The 17,829-nt window shown below is 42.4% G+C and overlaps 1 protein-coding gene across 3 annotated transcripts in view; it reads right to left on the bottom strand.

Moving 5' to 3' along the window:
• Positions 1-3,101: 3,101 nt before the first annotated feature.
• DDR2 (discoidin domain receptor tyrosine kinase 2) overlaps positions 3,102-17,829 on the bottom strand; it is a 74,072-nt gene continuing 59,344 nt past the window's right edge. Inside the window, exons 15-18 of one of the 3 annotated variants that reach the window (XR_014549823.1) lie at positions 11,870-12,104; positions 11,062-11,211; positions 7,751-8,344; positions 3,102-7,711 (exon numbers count right to left, since the gene is read on the bottom strand). Coding sequence is in view for 1 of the 3 variants with exons in the window: in XM_083621381.1 (XP_083477507.1) it covers positions 8,210-8,344; positions 11,062-11,211; positions 11,870-12,104 (520 nt within the window). In the remaining 2 variants the exon portion in view is untranslated. Of the gene's footprint in view, positions 8,345-11,061; positions 11,212-11,869; positions 12,105-17,829 lie in introns of all 3 variants that reach the window. The other 2 variants (XR_014549824.1, XM_083621381.1) reach the window with 2 other exon arrangements.

The raw sequence follows: 17,829 nt of genomic DNA, 5'->3' as shown, positions 1-17,829 counted from the left end.
TCTGAGGGAACTTTCATAAGCATAATACCACTCAGGCATACCCATTGTAACACTCTGGATCATCATTTACAGCATGGTCAGAAAACAGAAAAGGAAAAAAAGCCTCATTGTTTAAATTGGGGGCATTATTCCCACACTTAAATTTTTCCACTAATGCTACCAGCTCAAGGTTAAACTTTTAGAAAACTTGAAATCTGAATCTATAAGTCGTGTCTGATGCACATATTTTAGCTTTTCTGTAAAACAAGAGTTCCAGCAAACCCTTTTGCTAAATATTAAATATATCTCCAACTGATACATTTTTATGTTTCCAGAAGCTGGAGTTTTAGGGAAGAACATCTGTGCAACAAGCACACCACAGATGAGTTATAAGGGCCATCACTCTGTGGACATTATCTACGCTACAAATCTTCTATCAGATTTATAATAGCAAGCTGAACTATCGTGGCTTGTCCCAAAAGATCCTCAAAATTATGGTTTCACAAAGGTATTTGATGGTATTTCCCTGCTAGATTTCCCCAGACCACCTCACAGTTCCCAGTGCTTCCTAGGGAGATCAGTTACTATCCAAACCACATTGAATCTATGGGCTTGCTGCCCCTGTAATTTCCATGATGCAGTGGGGAGATGAAGTCGCCATGGCTTCTCATTCCTGCTTCCTTCTCTGGTCCTTTCTGCCCATTCCCCAGCTGCTGGGTGACAAGCATTGCTATCTGAGATGAGGAATGAAGATGAGCAGCAGGAGAAAGAGGCATGGCTTGGCCTCTGCTAAAATCAGGAACTGAACATAGATCTGTTTTCCAATTTGCAACCTGGCAGGCTATCTGATTGTCTATTGCAGTTAATTACACTTACGAAAACCAACCTTCACCAAGATTACAAGCTGCATTAGAGCCATGTGAAATATATGACTACCTCAAAGAACCCACAATATGTAAGTAACCAACAAGGAACCACTAAAGGGAGAGAAAGGATTGGGAATTGGGAATCTGATGTTCCAGATATTTACATAAGTGCAATAGTTGGAAATTCCGTTCTCCAAAGAAAACACAACTGGGGTTGTTAAGATGGAAGCTGTTTCGGCGGAACCAGAAGGATTCTAGCAAGTTGAAAGGCACTGCAGGAGGGAGAAAATTGTATAATCTGTCTCAGCCGACATTCAAAATATGGATTTATGACAACACGTCAATAAGGAGTGAAATATACTGGGAAACACAGTGAGGAGGCGGAGAGAAACCCTTTTGAGATTCACAAAATGACCAAAATCAATGTGTGTATGCACAACCACACATGGAAGTGCACTCTGAAGACCAGTTTTCTATTTGATACAATTGTTGTAAATGTGTGAAGACAGAGTTTAGTTTTTTGATACAGTGTGGCTATGCTTGCTATTGACATTATTTTTGGTGGAAAATGCTAAAAAGGATTAATATAATGTTTACCTTTAGTCTTACGCTAAGAAGCCAAGGAACATTTTCCCAAAGCCTTTTCCCATACAATTGTGGGGAAAGCTTCACAGTGGCTGCACTCAAATTTTGTGTTATGACATGCCCTCCATGATAGTCATTTTGTCACTGGCAATGCGGTATATGATGGGAGGTTTATAAAATTATACACTGTGTGAAGAAGGAGACAAAGAGAAGTTTTTCTTGCTAATAATAGCAGAACTTGCGCCTATCCAATGAAACTGGTTGGCAGGAGTTCCAGGACATTGCTTCTTTATATGGTACATAGTTAATGAACAAGGGACGCGGGTGCCGCTGTGGTCTAAACCACAGAGCCTAGGACTTGCCAATCAGAAGGTTGGCGGTTCGAATCCCCACAACAGGGTGAGCTCCCGTTGTTCGGTCCCAGCTCCTGCCCAGCTAGCAGTTCGAAAGCACATCAAAGTGCAAGTAGATAAATAGGTATCGCTCCAGCGAAAAGGTAAACGGAGTTTCCGTGCACTGCTCTGGTTCACCAGAAGCGGCTTATTCATGCTGGTCACATGACCCAGAAGCTGTCTGCGGACAAACACCAGCTCCCTCAGCCTATAGAGTGAGATGAGAGCGCAACCCCAGAGTCGTCCGCGACTGGACCTAACGGTCAGGGGTACCTTTACCTTTTAGTTAACAAACAATAATAGTTAATTAGCTGTCAGATGCTGTAGTGATGGCTGCTGGCTTTAGAAGGGTATTACACAAATTCATGCAGGGAAAATCTGTGAGTGGTTATTCGCTATGGCAGCAATAGGTGACCTCTATATTCAGCAGTGGTCATGACACTTAATAGCATTTGCTGGTACTCAGAGAAAGGGCACACTTGCCTCTGTGCCTGGGGGGGGGGGGCGGGTTGGTGCTTCAGGCTCACCGCACCTACTGAGCAGACCCTAACAACAACAAATTTTGGATCTGACAGTAAGGCAGCCCCTTTATCAACCCCTTTTCAGTGGCCACAGAAAGCTGAGCATCTGTTGGGGGGAAGTTGTGTGTGTGTCAGAAAACTAGGAGGGGGTTAATGGAACAGAGTATCCTGAACAAAGACGTAGGTGGTTGAGCTGGCCCACACTCCAGACAGGAGCCCTCCCCCCTGAAACATCTGTTGTTCCTTGCTAGGTCCACTTGTAGGTGACGACTTGCAATGTGATGGATGCAATACACAACCTGCTCTAAAATAAACTTTCTTTTTATTTTCCCAAACTTTTTAGATCGTACTTACGGGACCGCCTCTCCTGGTATGTCCCACAGAGCACCCTAAGGTCCATGAATAATAATAGCTTAAAGATCCCGGGCCCTAAGGAAGCCAGACTATTCTCCACCAGGGCCAGGGCTTTTTCAGTGACCTCTCCGACCTGGTGGAATGCTCTGTCCCACGAGACTAGGGCCCTGCAGGACTTGATCTCCTTCCACAGGGCCTGTAAGACAGAGCTATTCCGCCTGGCCTTCAATTTGACTTAGCCTGATCCTCTATTCCCTTTTCCCTGTCCTCTTCTATGAAGAAACCCTTTCTGGGACCCCACATTTAAATTCTTCCCTGGTCTCCTTGCTGGCCTTGTAGGACCAACTTGGCCAGTTAGCCCTGGTGATCATTTGATGTCTACTGACTGGGTTTTGTTCTCCCCCCCCCCCCAAAAAAAATGACCCCTGAATTTTTGAATTTTATTGATATTGATGCTGCATTTTATGTTGTATTTTATGCTGCTTTATGCTGTTTTTAAGTTGCATTCTAATCAATGTTTTATATTTGCTGTTAGCCGCCCTGAGCCCGGTTTTTAAACCAGGCTTCTACCAAGGTGCTTTATGAAGAGTTGACCAAAGTGTGCCTATATACAATAGCATTATTTATAAAAAGAAATTGTTGTTGTTAAGACAGCATCTTCACTTGTGACATACTGCAGTTCTGTGTTATTTGATGTCTCAGTAATTGATTTGTTATGTAGTGCAAATATGACCTATATTGTGAATAATTTCATAAAATGTCTGCTTAAACACATACACCTGAGCCTTTTATAGGAGAGAAAGGCAGGGAGGGAGAGACTAGAAGGCGGAGGGGGGGATTACAGAACCTTCCCAACCTGGTGATCTGGAGCCTGGATGGAATTTTTAGTTCCCATAAGCAATCAGGTAGCAAGCTATTTACAAACATGAGTTATTTCACCTCCATCTAAACCACCAATGGCGGGAAGCTGTAGCATATAATGTGGTGTTACTATGGTAAAAAAATTAAAAAATCAACTTTACAGTTGGGAGAAAAAGTAGATTCTTCTCTTTACGTGAAAGGTGGGGTTTATGGTGTTTGTTTTTCTTTGTTATATCTGCGATTTCATACTTCAAAAATCTAGTTACAAGACTCCCTTGGCGACAAAATAAAACAAGCATGTGCTTAATTGCACGTACCAGTGCTACCAACAAAAGTGCAATAATCCTCAAAAATCCTTAAAAAGTGAGGAGCACATTGGAAGGCAATGAGCTATGGACACACATCTTACCTCCCCACATTTCATGGTCCAAAATTCCCTCACCCCTAGAGTAGTTTTGTGGTATGAGCAAATGAGCAGTCACTAAGATGCAAATTAGCTGAATGCTACTGAATCAGAAGCAGCAAAGCCCACAGAAGGAAGCCAGGCTGTTTGTGCAGACATCTAAGTGAGATATTTAGATCTTAGTAAGTAATTGTAAAATGGCAATTGCAAGAATGTATCCTCTAGCAGGGAAAATAACGTGGTGCCTTTCAGGATGCTGGACAGAGGGGTATGTGGAGAGTTTGACACCACAGGAAGAAGACTCCTCAGTTATCCTGATTATTTCACTCTGCCCAGGTCTGCCTCACTTCTGCCAGTCTCTCCCCGCAGACTGTGACTTGCGTCAAGTCTGACAAAGTTATATTTTAATGAAGCAACCACTAAAAGTGCTGAAAGGCTTTTGTTGCTGTTATAGATATTATTATTTTTATCTTGATTTTTAGATCTTATTATGATTAATGTGGAAATTGTTCAGATTTGTACATTTGGATGAGTTTAATCATTGTTTATAATTGTTTCAGTTGTGTTCGTAATTATGTAAATATTTTCATGTTGTAAGCTGCCCTGAGCATTGCTTTAACTAAGGAAAGGCAGCATACAAAGAACATGATGCTGACGATGGTGATAATCCGAAAAGAAGAACTGGAATGCTTGAGCCTCCCAAGATACAAAGACCGAAAGGAAGCCTGGCAAGAGCTCGTTCCCCCTGTCCTTGGCTAGCGATCAAAGGGAAAGGAAGGAAGAGTGACCGGGAAGACTGACACAGCATGATTTAAGGTTCCTTGCATGATGGATCCCAAGAAAGTGAAGAGCAGTGCCAAATGAGAGAAAGAGCAAAACATACACATTTTGCAAACTATTAGTACATGTTGAAATTAGGCACCGAGCCACCCATGACTGACTGGGAGTGAAAGGATGCAATCCATCTCTCAGCCCAGTCAAAATATACCCCAAATTGGCCTTGCAGTTTCAGGGAACAATCTGTCTCTCTCTTTTCTGTTATCTGCGCTGTCCCAGAAGCCTACCTCACACCTTGAGAACTATGCTTTTAGGGCTGTGGTTTCCAGATGGTTTCCAGATCCATAGAGACAATTTTGACTTTGTTCAGAACCCACGTGTTGGTGCCAAGTCCTGCTGCAGAAGGAGGTCATCTATTCATCCCTTAATATGCTTCATCTGTTTGTTGATGGCTCCCACCCCACCCGTGTGAATTGCCACATTGGAGGCCATAGGACTGTGATTACAACTCCATGCTCCACACCCAGAAGAGCAAGAAGTCAAAGATTTTCAGATCTGAAATCACAAAGTCTCACAGGTTCACCTCACTAAGCCTTGCAAAAAGAAAGAAGCATGCTTGCCATTCACAAAAGGCTAGCCCAACGCGTTTTGGTGCCTGAAGCAGGATGCCCGCCCCCTCCTGTCGATGAATATGGGACATAATCGACTGGAACATCCCATAAGGCACTGGAGGTCTTGAAGCACATTGCTTTCTTGTGGCACTTTGCTGAAAAGACCTGCAATCGGCCTGTGGCTGAGCTGACACAAACAGCCAATAGATTACTGCCTGATCCTATAAAACTTACTCATTTTGCCTGGCACTTTAGTCTGAGCAACTTGTGCAGGCCAAGGGCCAAAGCAGACATGATGGAAATAGCCGCATTTGTTCACCCATCTGCCCCTTTCATGTATAAAGTGTGGGGCGTGTGAGGGTGGGGTCTGGTTTTTTCCACAACAAAAGGTACATGCATCTGAGAGAAGCTGGCTCTCTACTCCTCAGGTTCACCTCCCTTTACTCTGCTGCTTCAGACACTTTTCTCCCGGCTTTGGTCCGATGGCAAAAGTGAACTTGGCTGGGGAGATGAAACATGGGAAGATAATACAGGGGAGGAAAGACCAAGAATCCAGCTCTTTCCTCAGACCTCCCCCAACCTCCCACTTTATATGGGAAGGAGGCAGAGGTATGTAAGTACAGATGCAGCTGCCTGCTTCATGCCTAGTTTGGTTCTCAGCTGCTTTCAGACTAGCTCCCTGGTTGGTACCCAACTGCCTCCAGTTTGCTAGCCCTTCACCATTCACCTGCCCAGGCCTCACTGAAATGAGTAGCAGCCTTGCAAGAGCTCCTATCCCCTCATAGTAGGCCACCTCAAGAGGTTTCATACTATCTCTGGTTTTCAGCAAGCAAGCCACCTGCCACCCCTCCGCTGCCTCACTATCAGCTTGTGACTCGATCAAAATGGGACTTGTCTGCAGAGACCCTTGTATGGTGACAGCCTTCTTTATTTCAGAGCTCTCCTGTTCCCTAGATTCCAGATATAGCCCAATTCCAAAAGGCAGATTTTGCAACGTTGTGCTGCCCTGACTGTTGAAGGCTAAATCTAGCCGCTTACTCTGCTGTAGCTGAACATCCCAACTCTACGCATCTTCCATTGCTATTATGGGCCAGCCTACAAATTCTGAAGGTACAAATACAAAGATTTTGACAGGGAACTTTGGTAGATACCATGCCCTACTACTAAACAATCCCAGGAATCTATTCTGCAGAAGGCAGCTATTACATAGAAGCAAAATGATAGGCCTTTCCCCTTCTCCAAACAGCTTGGAGCATGAGCTTTTGAGGCTCCGGAGAAAAAAGATGAAAGAATGGGATGCTACAGAGAGGTGAAGCCTGGGCAATAAGTGAAGTATCCTCATAAGTAGAAACTTGGAGCATCAGACCAAAGCCAGCCAGAGGCTTCTGGGAAATCCAGAAACAGGAACCTCACTGTTTGGTCCCAGTAACCGGAATTAGGAGATAAGCTGTCCCTGAAGCTGGAAATCTAGCTGTCATGGCTAATGGCCACTTGTGGACTGCACCCTTGATGAATTTATCTAATCCCCTTTCGAAGTCATCTAAGCCAGTGGCCATCACCAAAGCAATGTGGCACTGAATTTCATATGATAATTATCCATAGTAGGAAATAACGCTCTCTTTTGACTCTCTTGAACTGATGTGCCATAGATTTCATTGCATACTTGTGAGTCCTAGCCTTATGAGGGATAGTGAGAAAAAATTATCATTCTCCACACTGTGAATAATTTTCTAAGCCTTTATCATGCCCTCCATTACTTGCCATTTTCTAATCTAAAGTGCCTCAAATGGCCACTTTGGCCAGTTCATTTTAGTTGCCCTCTGCTGCACTTTTTCCAGCTCTATGTTAACCCTTTTGAGATGGGAGAAACCAGGACTGTACACAGTATTAAAAATCTTCATGCGCTCTAAAATAGATAAATCGAGAGATTCTCAGAAGCTTTAGATCTGGAGTGTATAGCAGGAGACATTTCTATATTTCATATAGCATACAAAAAACCCTAAATTGAGGCAGTCTGTACTCCACACTAAAAAAGAAGATTTAACCAGCACAAAGTGATCCAAATTCTGATTATTGTGTAAAATGTGCAAGCTGGGCAAATCTGCACAATTTTTCATATCTGGTTAATTATTTGGGGGGGTGCATTAGGACTGTCTCACAAACCACTGGAAACCTACCTCAGCGATTTTTCTGGCTTCTGAGATTTCAGCAAGCATTGTCCATACGCTTTCAAGTGTATAGACGTGGTAATAAAGACCATAAAACTTATTCCTATTTAAAATGAAAGCTGAGCTAAAGAAGCCAAATTCTACATCCAGTATCATATTCTACTCTTTTTCTACACTCAGGCAGAATTGCATCTCTCTCTCTCTCTCTCTCTCTCTCTCTCTCTCTCTCTCACACACACACACACACACACACACACACAGCCCCGGGCATAAAGTGCTGGCACTCTTCCTAGCCGTGTGTGTGTTTGCCTATTCCCACCTCAAGTCTGTGTAGTCAGACTACATCTCAAGTTCCTCCTTCAGAGGAAAATAAGAGTCGTGTTTTCCTCTTCCCATCGCAGACTAAACCCATTCATAAACCGGAACCGATGACATTACAAGATAAATAGCATCCCTTCCCCCAGTCTTTGCCAATCCAAAGTATAGCACCTTGAATGAGGTTGTGTGGTAGACCTGGTCAGATCCCATCTTTTTCCTTTCCTTTCCTTTGGTGGCCGATAACGAAAGTCCCAACTCCGCTACTGAAAGAAATTGTGAGTCCAGGTGAAGTGGCTTCAGTTCTATGTGTAAGTTTTTGAGGGCAGATGGGCTGGGACGCTCCAGAGTATTTAGGGCATGAAGGAAAGGCATCACTACAAAGTGGTTGCTTCTTGGAGCAGGCAATGGATTTCCTGGAAGGAGGGTCGGTTTTTGGTGTCTCGTCTCCAGCAGCTGAGCATTAGCTTATATACAGGATCAGGACAACAGGCAGGCTGTGGAAGGTAGGTCTTTAAATAGGAAAAAGAGAGAGAACAGAACAGATACTGAATAAAGGCAGATAAAACCCCTCTCAAAAAGACACTAGAAGCCGGAGACTTCAGATTTCATTTGTGGCATGTAACAGCAGAGCTGGAATGTAGCTGAAAGTAATCTACTTCATTTACCAATGATTACTTATTAATCAGATCTGTAGCCCCATTTCCTCCAAAGAATCCAGGATGGCTTACAAGTTGAGGCTGAGAGAAAGATTAATCAGAGGCTGACATAATTTTATGGCTCTGGGGGAATTTGAACTCAGGGCCAATCACTCTACCCAGTAGACCACATGAGAACTCTCGTTTTCCTTCTTCTAAGAAGAAGATGGCATGATCTGCAAGGCAAGGACTACTCAAGGCTTGGAGTCTTTCCAGACGGGTGAAAAATTGTCAACATGCCGTAGTGCAAATGGGAAATCAGGCCGCCACCACCACCCACCTTGCCCGCTTGCCCTCCCCACCACAGCTTGCCTGCCACCACCACCCCAACCACTGCTTGTCTGAGCGTCCGCCCCCCTGCTGCAGAGGTCCAATATTACTCTATTTCCAATCCTTGTTTGGCTGATTTCATTTAATATTCTAATTTTATGAGATTGTTAATTTGGGGTTTTCATCAGCTGTATGCCATGATCATCACAATTATAACAAATAAAGGCTTGACATATCTCGCTTTGCATGTCATGAGTCTATCTCATATATTAGTTTCACCTTTTAAGTTGAATTACTGAAATAAATGAACTTTTCCACAATATTCTGAGTTTCACCTGTAATTTTGGGCACTATGATATGCAGAGAGTTGCTGAGAATTATAACTGTGTGGGTTAAACTACAGTGCCCAGAATTTTTTAAGGGGAGAAATGTGCTTCAGATGTGCCTGGCTCCAATAACCAGAGACAATGGGAGTTGAAGTCAAACATCATTTGGAAGATCACAGCTTTCCTGATTTATACTGTAAGGTAAAGGGACCCCTGACCATTAGGTCCAGTCGTGATCGACTCTGGAGTTGCGGCGCTCATCTCGCTTTATTGGCTGAGGGAGCCGACGTACAGCTTCCGGGTCATGTGGCCAGCATGACTAAGCCACTTCTGGCGAACCAGAGCAGCGCACGGAAATGCCGTTTACCTTCCCGCTATAAAGCGGTACCTATTTATCTACTTGCACTTTGATGTGCTTTCGAACTGCTAGGTTGGCAGGAGCAGGGACCAAGCAACGGGAGCTCAGCCCGTCGCGGGGATTTGAACCGCCGACCTTCTGATTGGCAAGTCCTAGGTTCTGTGGTTTAACACACAGCGCCACCCGCATCCATGATTTATACTGTACTTGGGCTCAAAAAGTATGTTTCCTCTTCATTGTGTTCATCCTCATCATAACTAGGTAAGGAAGAGCATCTTTCCCCTCCTCATTTACATATGAAGAATGGAAGCCACGTTCTTCATTCTAGCAGAAGTGCCACACTGATTTTCTTCCCATCCCACCCATTTTTCTGACTCCATTTTTAAAGCTCCAGTAATAATATTCTGCTTCATTGCATCCATTCCCTCAATCCCACATTCATCCATGTTTCTATTCAACAACACAGGTTTGTAAATCTTTCCAGAATCTAATCATGGCTTATTTATTATCCTGTTTTAAAGTCTCCCATTTCCCCCCCAGAACACAGCACCATAGCTGCCTTGAGTCCCTGTCAAGGAAAAAAGCACACAACAACAACAAAAACACCACTGTATTTATGGGATGCCAGCTGGATGAGTGTAAGTGCAAGATTTAATCTATAATTATTTTAAAACAGCTCACAATTCTGGTAGGAAAGGAAGCCACGGGAATTACCTTTCATTTTATGTATTAAGATTATATTATTTCTTTGTAATATTGTGCTTGTAAATATTTTTGACACTCAAATTTATTGATACATTTTGTAAACATTTTTTGCGAGGGGGATGTTTGGTACATTGATAAGCTGGTGTTTGTGGTGAGCTGCTTCGGATAAAATTCACTGTGGGAAAGCAGCTTATAAACCAACTACAGTGTTACCACGGGTTAAGTACTTAATTTGTTCCGGAGGTCCGTTCTTAACCTGAAACTGTTCTTAACCTGAAGCACCACTTTAGCTAATGGGGCCTCCTGCTGCCGCCGCGCTGCTGGAGCATGATTTCTGTTCTCATCCTGAAGCCAAGTTCTTAACCTGAAGCACTATTTCTCAGCGGAGTCTGTAACCTAAAGCGTATGTAACCTGAAGTGTATGTAACCTGAAGCGTATGTAACCCGAGATACCACTGTAAAGTATTGTTGTGCATTTGGGGGTTCAGCCTGCATGATGCCGGAGTCCCTTGTAATTATTGGGGGGTGTTTGTGAGCTGGGCTGGAAGCAGGGTCATGGAAGAAGCCACACTTGACTTCTGTTGGAATCCAAGGATGTGACCTTCTGGGGTGTTGATGCTGTAAACTTCTTCATCTTAGGCTCAGGTTGCATATATGTGTAAATAAACTATATATCAAAGATGTCGTAGCATCCACTGCCCCTAATTTCAAGGAAACAGAACCCTGGGTAAGTCCCTGGGATCTTGCATGCAACACTCTTTAAAGTGCAATGGTCCTGTCCTCTTTTTCACCTAAAGCACATGCAAGTGTCCCATAATGGAGCAGATGACCTGGTACATTTCATTTTTTCCTACTTCCTGTTGTTTCCATACCTGCCGTCCCTGATCCCTAAAGAACTCTCCTGTGTTCTCAATGACTTGTTCATCTGAGAGCTGAGAATATGGCTGCTCACGGCAAAAGGTGAAAGTCTCCCAGAGTGTCACACCAAACGCCCACACGTCACTTGCTGTGGTGAACTTGCCCTGGATGGATAAATGGGTGGGTGGGAGAGAGGGAGAAAGGAAGAAAGGACACCATTTAGAAACATGCACTTACAAACATCCAGGGATGTACATCTCCCAAGAGCCCAAAGAGACTTCCAGGAGAAAAATATGTGGCAACAGCAGAAGACACTTTTTCAGGCTGTGGGGCAGTCTAGTTTGGTAGTCTAGTTCTCAGTCCCTCATTGGTGGAGAAGCACAGCTGGAATTGCAGGGCATGTTGAAAGAAGCTGTTATTTTCAGGCCTTTGCCAAATTTAGCTCTCCTTTCTGTGGTCACCATCAGGGAGTTTGCTATCAGAAGGAACCCTTGAAAGGTCAATTGCCTGTGTTCAATCAGAGAAATAAAAGCATGATGGGGCAAAGGAATGTTTTAAAAACAGAGTGGCGATTCTAATTTGTATTCCTGCAGGATGCTAACAAAGCCAACCATGGTATCAAACTGGATTCCACAAACTTGATTAAAAGTATAATTTTAAAAAACCTTAAGAATGTGTACCTTCAATATTCACCTAGCCCACGACCCATTCTCCTCCTTTCCTTCCCATATATAAAAAGTCTTTGGCTTTTCGGTAGAGAAAGGATGAATCCAGGCTCCGCGTAGACACCAGCTCTAAGAGGAAGTGCAAGATGAGGCTTACCAAAAGGATGCTCTCCCAGGACATCCAGCGAATGGGGAGCACGGCCCGGCCCTGGATCCGGTAGTAGTCTCCACTGTAGAGGTTCCGGCTCATGCCAAAGTCAGCGATCTTGATTGTGTAATTCTTCCCTACCAGGCAGTTGCGTGTAGCCAGATCGCGGTGGACAAAATTCAGGGAGGACAGATACTTCATGCCAGAAGCAATCTGTGTGGCAATTAATTTCAGGTTGGCATAGCTGAAGGAAATAAGAAGCACCAGAGAAGGAATGGCTTGTGGCCAGCCTAGTGTCCAAACTGCAGAACGCACGCTTCCTTCCTGTCTAGGCAGGGGAACAGCAACCCAGAAATGTTTTCCAAAAGACAGAGGACTGCACTGAGGGAGTTTTTAAACTGCAGGCTTGAGAAGGGTTGCATTTCAATCTTTCAAAGAAGCAGCCGAGGGAAGGTGATCCAGATGGGACAATGGTGCCATTTTTTAACCTTTTCACCCTTGCTACTTTCCTGTCAAACTGCTGCCACCCAAAATATGTTGTTTATTTAAATGGAAAAACACGTAAATGTAATAGGCTGTATGATAACAATTGCAAAGTTATTTACTAGAAACCACTTCCTGAAAAATTAAATACAGTTTCTCATAGTGTCAAAATCAACATCATGACATAATATATTAAAATGTAGCTTATTCTGCTGACAACCAAGTCCAATATGTACAAAATACAAATCCTATTTTGTCAGTGCCATAATTCATTCATTTCTAATTTCTTCATCTTCTCTTGTATTTTTCCTGGATATTCCTGGATATTCCCCTGTTTCGCCCGAAGGGGCTTCATCAGCTGTGTGTAGTTCTAAATCATATAAACATAGACACTTTGTAATATTATTATTATTATTATTATTCAAACCTTTATTAGGCATTATACAAATAAAACGATAAAAGAAAAAGTAACATATAAAAGCCTTGAGATATATACAGAAAGGCAGCAGTTGGCTACATACATATATATATATATATACATATAAAATCAGTGGTTTTCCTTGTTAACCTGCTCCTTGGAGGACTGCTACCAAAAACTCGGCTACCCCCGCCGTTACCCTTTGGTCAACGTCGGATAGGCAGAATCCCACACATTCACCTTGTTGGGGCTCCAGACCACCCAAAAGAGGGGGCAGCACGCGTTGACGGAGCGTACTGTACAATGGGCACTGAAAGAGAATGTGCTCTACCGTGTCCGGGACATTCATAAAACATCTGCAGAATCTCTTGTTTCTAGGGATGTTTTGATATCTTCCCCTGACAAATGCTGAGGGAAAAACATTCAAACGGGCCAGCATAAAAGCCCTACGTTGGGCTGGAATTATTAATTTGGTGACGTAATTGGCTCTGCTATCTAAGATATTTAAATCATAGAATATGGGCGAGCAAATTTTGTTTACAGCTGCCATAATATTTTGCCTCTCGACATCCTTTAGTCTAGTTAGGATATTATGGAAAATGTATTGCTCATTAGAATTGTACAGGGGCTCCAGCTCGATGCCTAAAGATTCAATCTTTTTTTCGAGGTACTGATACCATCTTGATTTGTAGGAGTCTTTGAGCAAATCAGCGAGCAGACTTGATGGAGGGCAGCGAAAATGGCAGCGTAACCAGTACTTTATTGAGGTGGACCAGGCCCAATATTCCATTGTGTGTATGCCTATTTCTGCACACATTGTTTCATATTTGATCACAGCTGGGAGTCCAAGAATACGTCTCAGAAAGCTGGAGTGAATCTTTTTTAAATCACTATTATATGCTTGGACCCATAGCGGGATTCCATAGAATATCTGGGATTGCACTTTTGTTTGGAATATCTGATTGGCCGCAGGAATAAATTGATTGCCTTTCTGATAATAAAAACGGGCAACTGCTGATGAGGTGCACTTTGCCTGTTTTATGGCATTTGTGCGATGATTTGCCCACCCTAAATTGCTCTGGAATAAGATTCCCAGATACCTATAGATTTTCACTTGTTGGATTTCCTGTCCTCTTATTTTCCATTTCTCTAATTTCCAACCATTCGAGAAGACCAAAATTTTTGTCTTCTCGTAATTTATAGAGAGCTTGTTACATTCGCAGTAAAGGATCAGAGAAGATATAAGACGTTTCAGACCCAAACTCGTTAATGATAGTAGAACAGCATCGTCTGCGTATAATAACAGAGAAACTGGTTTCTGATTAAGTTTAGGGGCATGTGATTCTATTTTTTGAAGGTGATCTGGCAAGTCTGATAAAAATAAATTAAATAGGAAGGGGGCAAGAATACACCCTTGTTTTACCCCTTTCGAGTTTGGGATGTCTGATGAAAGGTGACCTTTGGTGTTAAGTTTGACTTGACAGATATTGGAAGAGTATAAATTTTTTATTAGGATCAATAAGCGCTGATCAATTTTTAATTCTGCGAGTTTCCTCCACAGCTTTGGGCGGTCAATTGAGTCAAATGCACCACGAAAATCTACAAAAGCAGCAAATATCTTAGATTGCCTTTGAGATCTGTATTTTTCAACCAAATGCATAAGTATAAGGCAGTGGTCTAATGTAGAGCAACCTTTGGAGAAACCTATTTGTTCTTTCCCTGGTAAATTTAGATTTTTCATCCAGGTAAGGAGTTTAGATAAAAGGTGCTTAGCGTAGATTTTCCCTATCACTGATAATAGGCTTATCGGTCTATAATTCCTTGGTTCTTTTGGGTCGCCATTTTTAAAAATTGGGATAATTATTGATCTTAACCATATCTCAGGTATGATCCCATATTTATCTATGAGAGTAAACAATTGAGCTAAGGGTTCTGCCCACCAATCTATATAGGTCTTAAATAATTCTATTGGTAGACCGTCTGGCCCAGGAGATTTCCCCGATTTGAAATTTTTAACTATCTCTCTAATTTCCTCTTCTTCTACCCTTGGCCACTCCTGGAGTTTATTGATTTTATTTTTAGTGGTTTCATTTCCTTTAAGTTCACTGTGTAGATTGTTAAATACAGATGTAAAATATTGGGACCATTTGGATTCTGCAATTGGTGGTAGAGTTAGTTGATTTTCGGCTTTCAATCCTCCGTACACTAGGTTCCAGAACGCTTTGTTATTTTTACTCTGGATTGAGTCGAGTAATTGTAGCCATTTTTGGGTTGCATAATTCTGTTTCTTTTCGGCCAGAATGTAATGATATTTTCTTTTTTCATCAAGATAAGAGGGCTCTAGTTTAGTGCGATTATTTTTAAATGTTTGGCGCAGTTTTCTTTTTAGCTGGAAACATTCATCATCAAACCAAGGGCTAGCGCTATGTTTAAGTACCCAAACTTTAGGTGGAGTACTAAGTTCTACGAACATTTGGAAGATTTCATTATAAATTTTCGGAATATCGCTGTAGGAATTAGTGGTCTTTAAGTTGGATAATACTTGTTTTCTCAGGTTGGCTGTAAGTTTTTGCCCCACTACTGCACTCATTTCCTGGGACCATTTTAATTGGGTCATTTGTTTGTATTGAGAGGGTTCTATAATATTGTGCTTGGTTATTTTGGTTTCATCCTTTAAGTTAATAGACAACAATAATGGCTGATGGTCGCTTTCAGTACGCGTTCCGATTTTGAGGTCCATAATCGAATTTATAATATTATAAGGGACAAGAATATAGTCGATGACACTGCATCCTCGGGGGGAGAAGTATGTAAACTCCCCGCTTCTATCGCCTTTTGTTGAACCGTTCACAATCTGCAAATTAAAGTTGTTACATAATTCAAGTAGGCGTAAGCCTTCGTTGTTTACAACCCTATCTCTGGAGAATCGTCCTATTTTCAGGGCATGTGCGATATCATTGTCAGTATTCCAATTTAGTTTGCTACATAGTTGTTCATTGTTGGTTCCCACTCTGGCATTAAAATCACCTGCTATTATCAATGAGGCATTTGGGTATTTAGCGGTCAAATTTTCTATATAAAAGGTTAGTTGTGACCAATTTTCACTGTTGCTGTTGTTTTTGGATGGGGGGATATAGACATTTACAAGTAGCAAAGTATCTTCTTTTTGGGTTAAAAGTAGGGCTTGTGCAAGTGGCAAGCATTTTTCTAGCTGCTTGATTTCAAACCCTAAGTTGTCTTTGATCATACAACAGAACCCTGCTTTCGGCCGGCCCTTCGTGTTTGTTTTCAATGCGGGTTTCGTATAGGAGGAGAATCCATTGATTTTAATATCTCTAGTTGACCATGTTTCTTGTAGAAGTATTAATTCAAAATCTTTAAAGAAGTTCATTAGGTCTGGGTCTCCGTCTTTGTTTCCCCACCCTGCAATATTCCAGGACAGCAAGCGTAGAATCCGTTTTTGAGTTGGTGGCTGGTTGACAGCATTTAGTCATTCTAATTCTGTTATTGAGTCCAGCGAGGAATTTTGTCTTGTGCCGATACAGCCATTTGTCGCTACTTTCGGTGGGGAACATAATGGTGGATCTTTTAGATTCTTTTTTAAAGTGCGGGAAATTAGAATTTCCTCCCTTTCTTGATTTTCTTCCTTAGCTGTTCCTTGTTCCTGAGAGATTTCTGTGGTTGGTGGACTATTATGGACAGTAGGATTGTTTTCGGTCTCTACTTCCATTTCTTTGGTCTCATTTGATGTTGAGCTCAATGTGTCAGGTCTGTTGGAGGTCATCTTTTGTTCGGGAATGTTAGAATCCTTTGTAGTACTTAAATAAGGGGTACCTATTTCGTTTGGAGCTAGTAATTGATATCTCAGCCAGGAATTTGTGGTCTCATTACTGGAGTTTTTCCTTGTCATTTCATATTTTAAAGGAGGCTGGATTTGAAGCTCTGCATCTATACATTTAAAGGTTCCATTAGTAGCTCTCTTTTTGACTATGCATTTTGGGGAGAGGGCTGGTAGGTGTGAAGTTTGATTGTGTATTGTTTCTACTGCATTTTGTTGACCTTGTTGGTGAATTTCGATCAATTTGGCCTGTAGTTTCGTCAGTTTACTGAGTATGCTTATTTGTTCTTTATCTGGTAGGTTGGTAAAGTTACTCAGCAGATCTTCTTCTTCTGGGACTGTCCAGTCTGTTGTGTCAAGGGCGAGGCTGTTAATTGATGCTACAATCGCATGGTTTGGGAGCTTGGATTTTTCTTGCGTGATTTCCCGGGTAGCTGGCAGCGGTTTCTCCCATCTACTGGGTTCTTCCACGGGAGTAGGGCAGATATCGGCTTCTGTTGGAATGGCCTTGTTCATCTTGTTCTGTCTTTTAGATGCAATCAATGGTCTGAGTGATATATCTTCAAAGTGTCGACGTGGAATAATTCCTTTCTGGGCTAAATGAGCCTTTTCCCTTAAGATTTCGGTTGGGATTCTATGACTACCAAATCTTAGTAGTACTTTTTTGGAATATCCATCGTTAGTGAGCCTCTTGACTGCTTTTAAGTCAATCCTTCCCCCCTCAAGGCCTAGGAGCAGATTTAGATGATGTCTGGCCCAGAGGGATGACTCCCAGTAAGGTAGGGGCCCTCTGTATGGAAAAATGTGGAGAACAATCTCACATGGCCTCAGTATCAAGTTGACTGAGTGAGGGGGGCTTCCTCTGATTTTTGGCTGGTTTAGAGGTATAAATTTGTATTTGTTCTGTTTATCTCCAGGGCTTGTTAAGGATGGCAAAAAGGGAGTGAGTTGCCTCCTTTCATCTGGGTTATCCAGCTTCTTGAAGATGTTTTGTAATTGTTCAAAGATTTTTTGAACTGTTTGAGCAGTCAGTAGGCAGCATTCCTCCAGCAGCTCCACCTTTCTATCAATTAGTACTTGTGCCTCGGTTATGGGAGTAGTAGCCTTGTCCTCGTTTATTCCTAAGGATATCTCTTCAACTGTCTTTCCATGTAAAGAGTTGAGGGAGTTTTTGGGAGGAGGTATGTGCTGTTTTTGAGGTAGCAGATACTTATCTAGATTACTCTGTTT

This window comes from Podarcis filfolensis (assembly GCF_964270895.1).
Source record: "Podarcis filfolensis genome assembly, chromosome: 6".
Lineage (NCBI taxonomy): Eukaryota > Metazoa > Chordata > Lepidosauria > Squamata > Lacertidae > Podarcis > Podarcis filfolensis.
The sequence above is the reverse complement of the archived record's forward strand: the minus strand, read 5'-3'. Positions and strand labels throughout refer to the sequence as shown.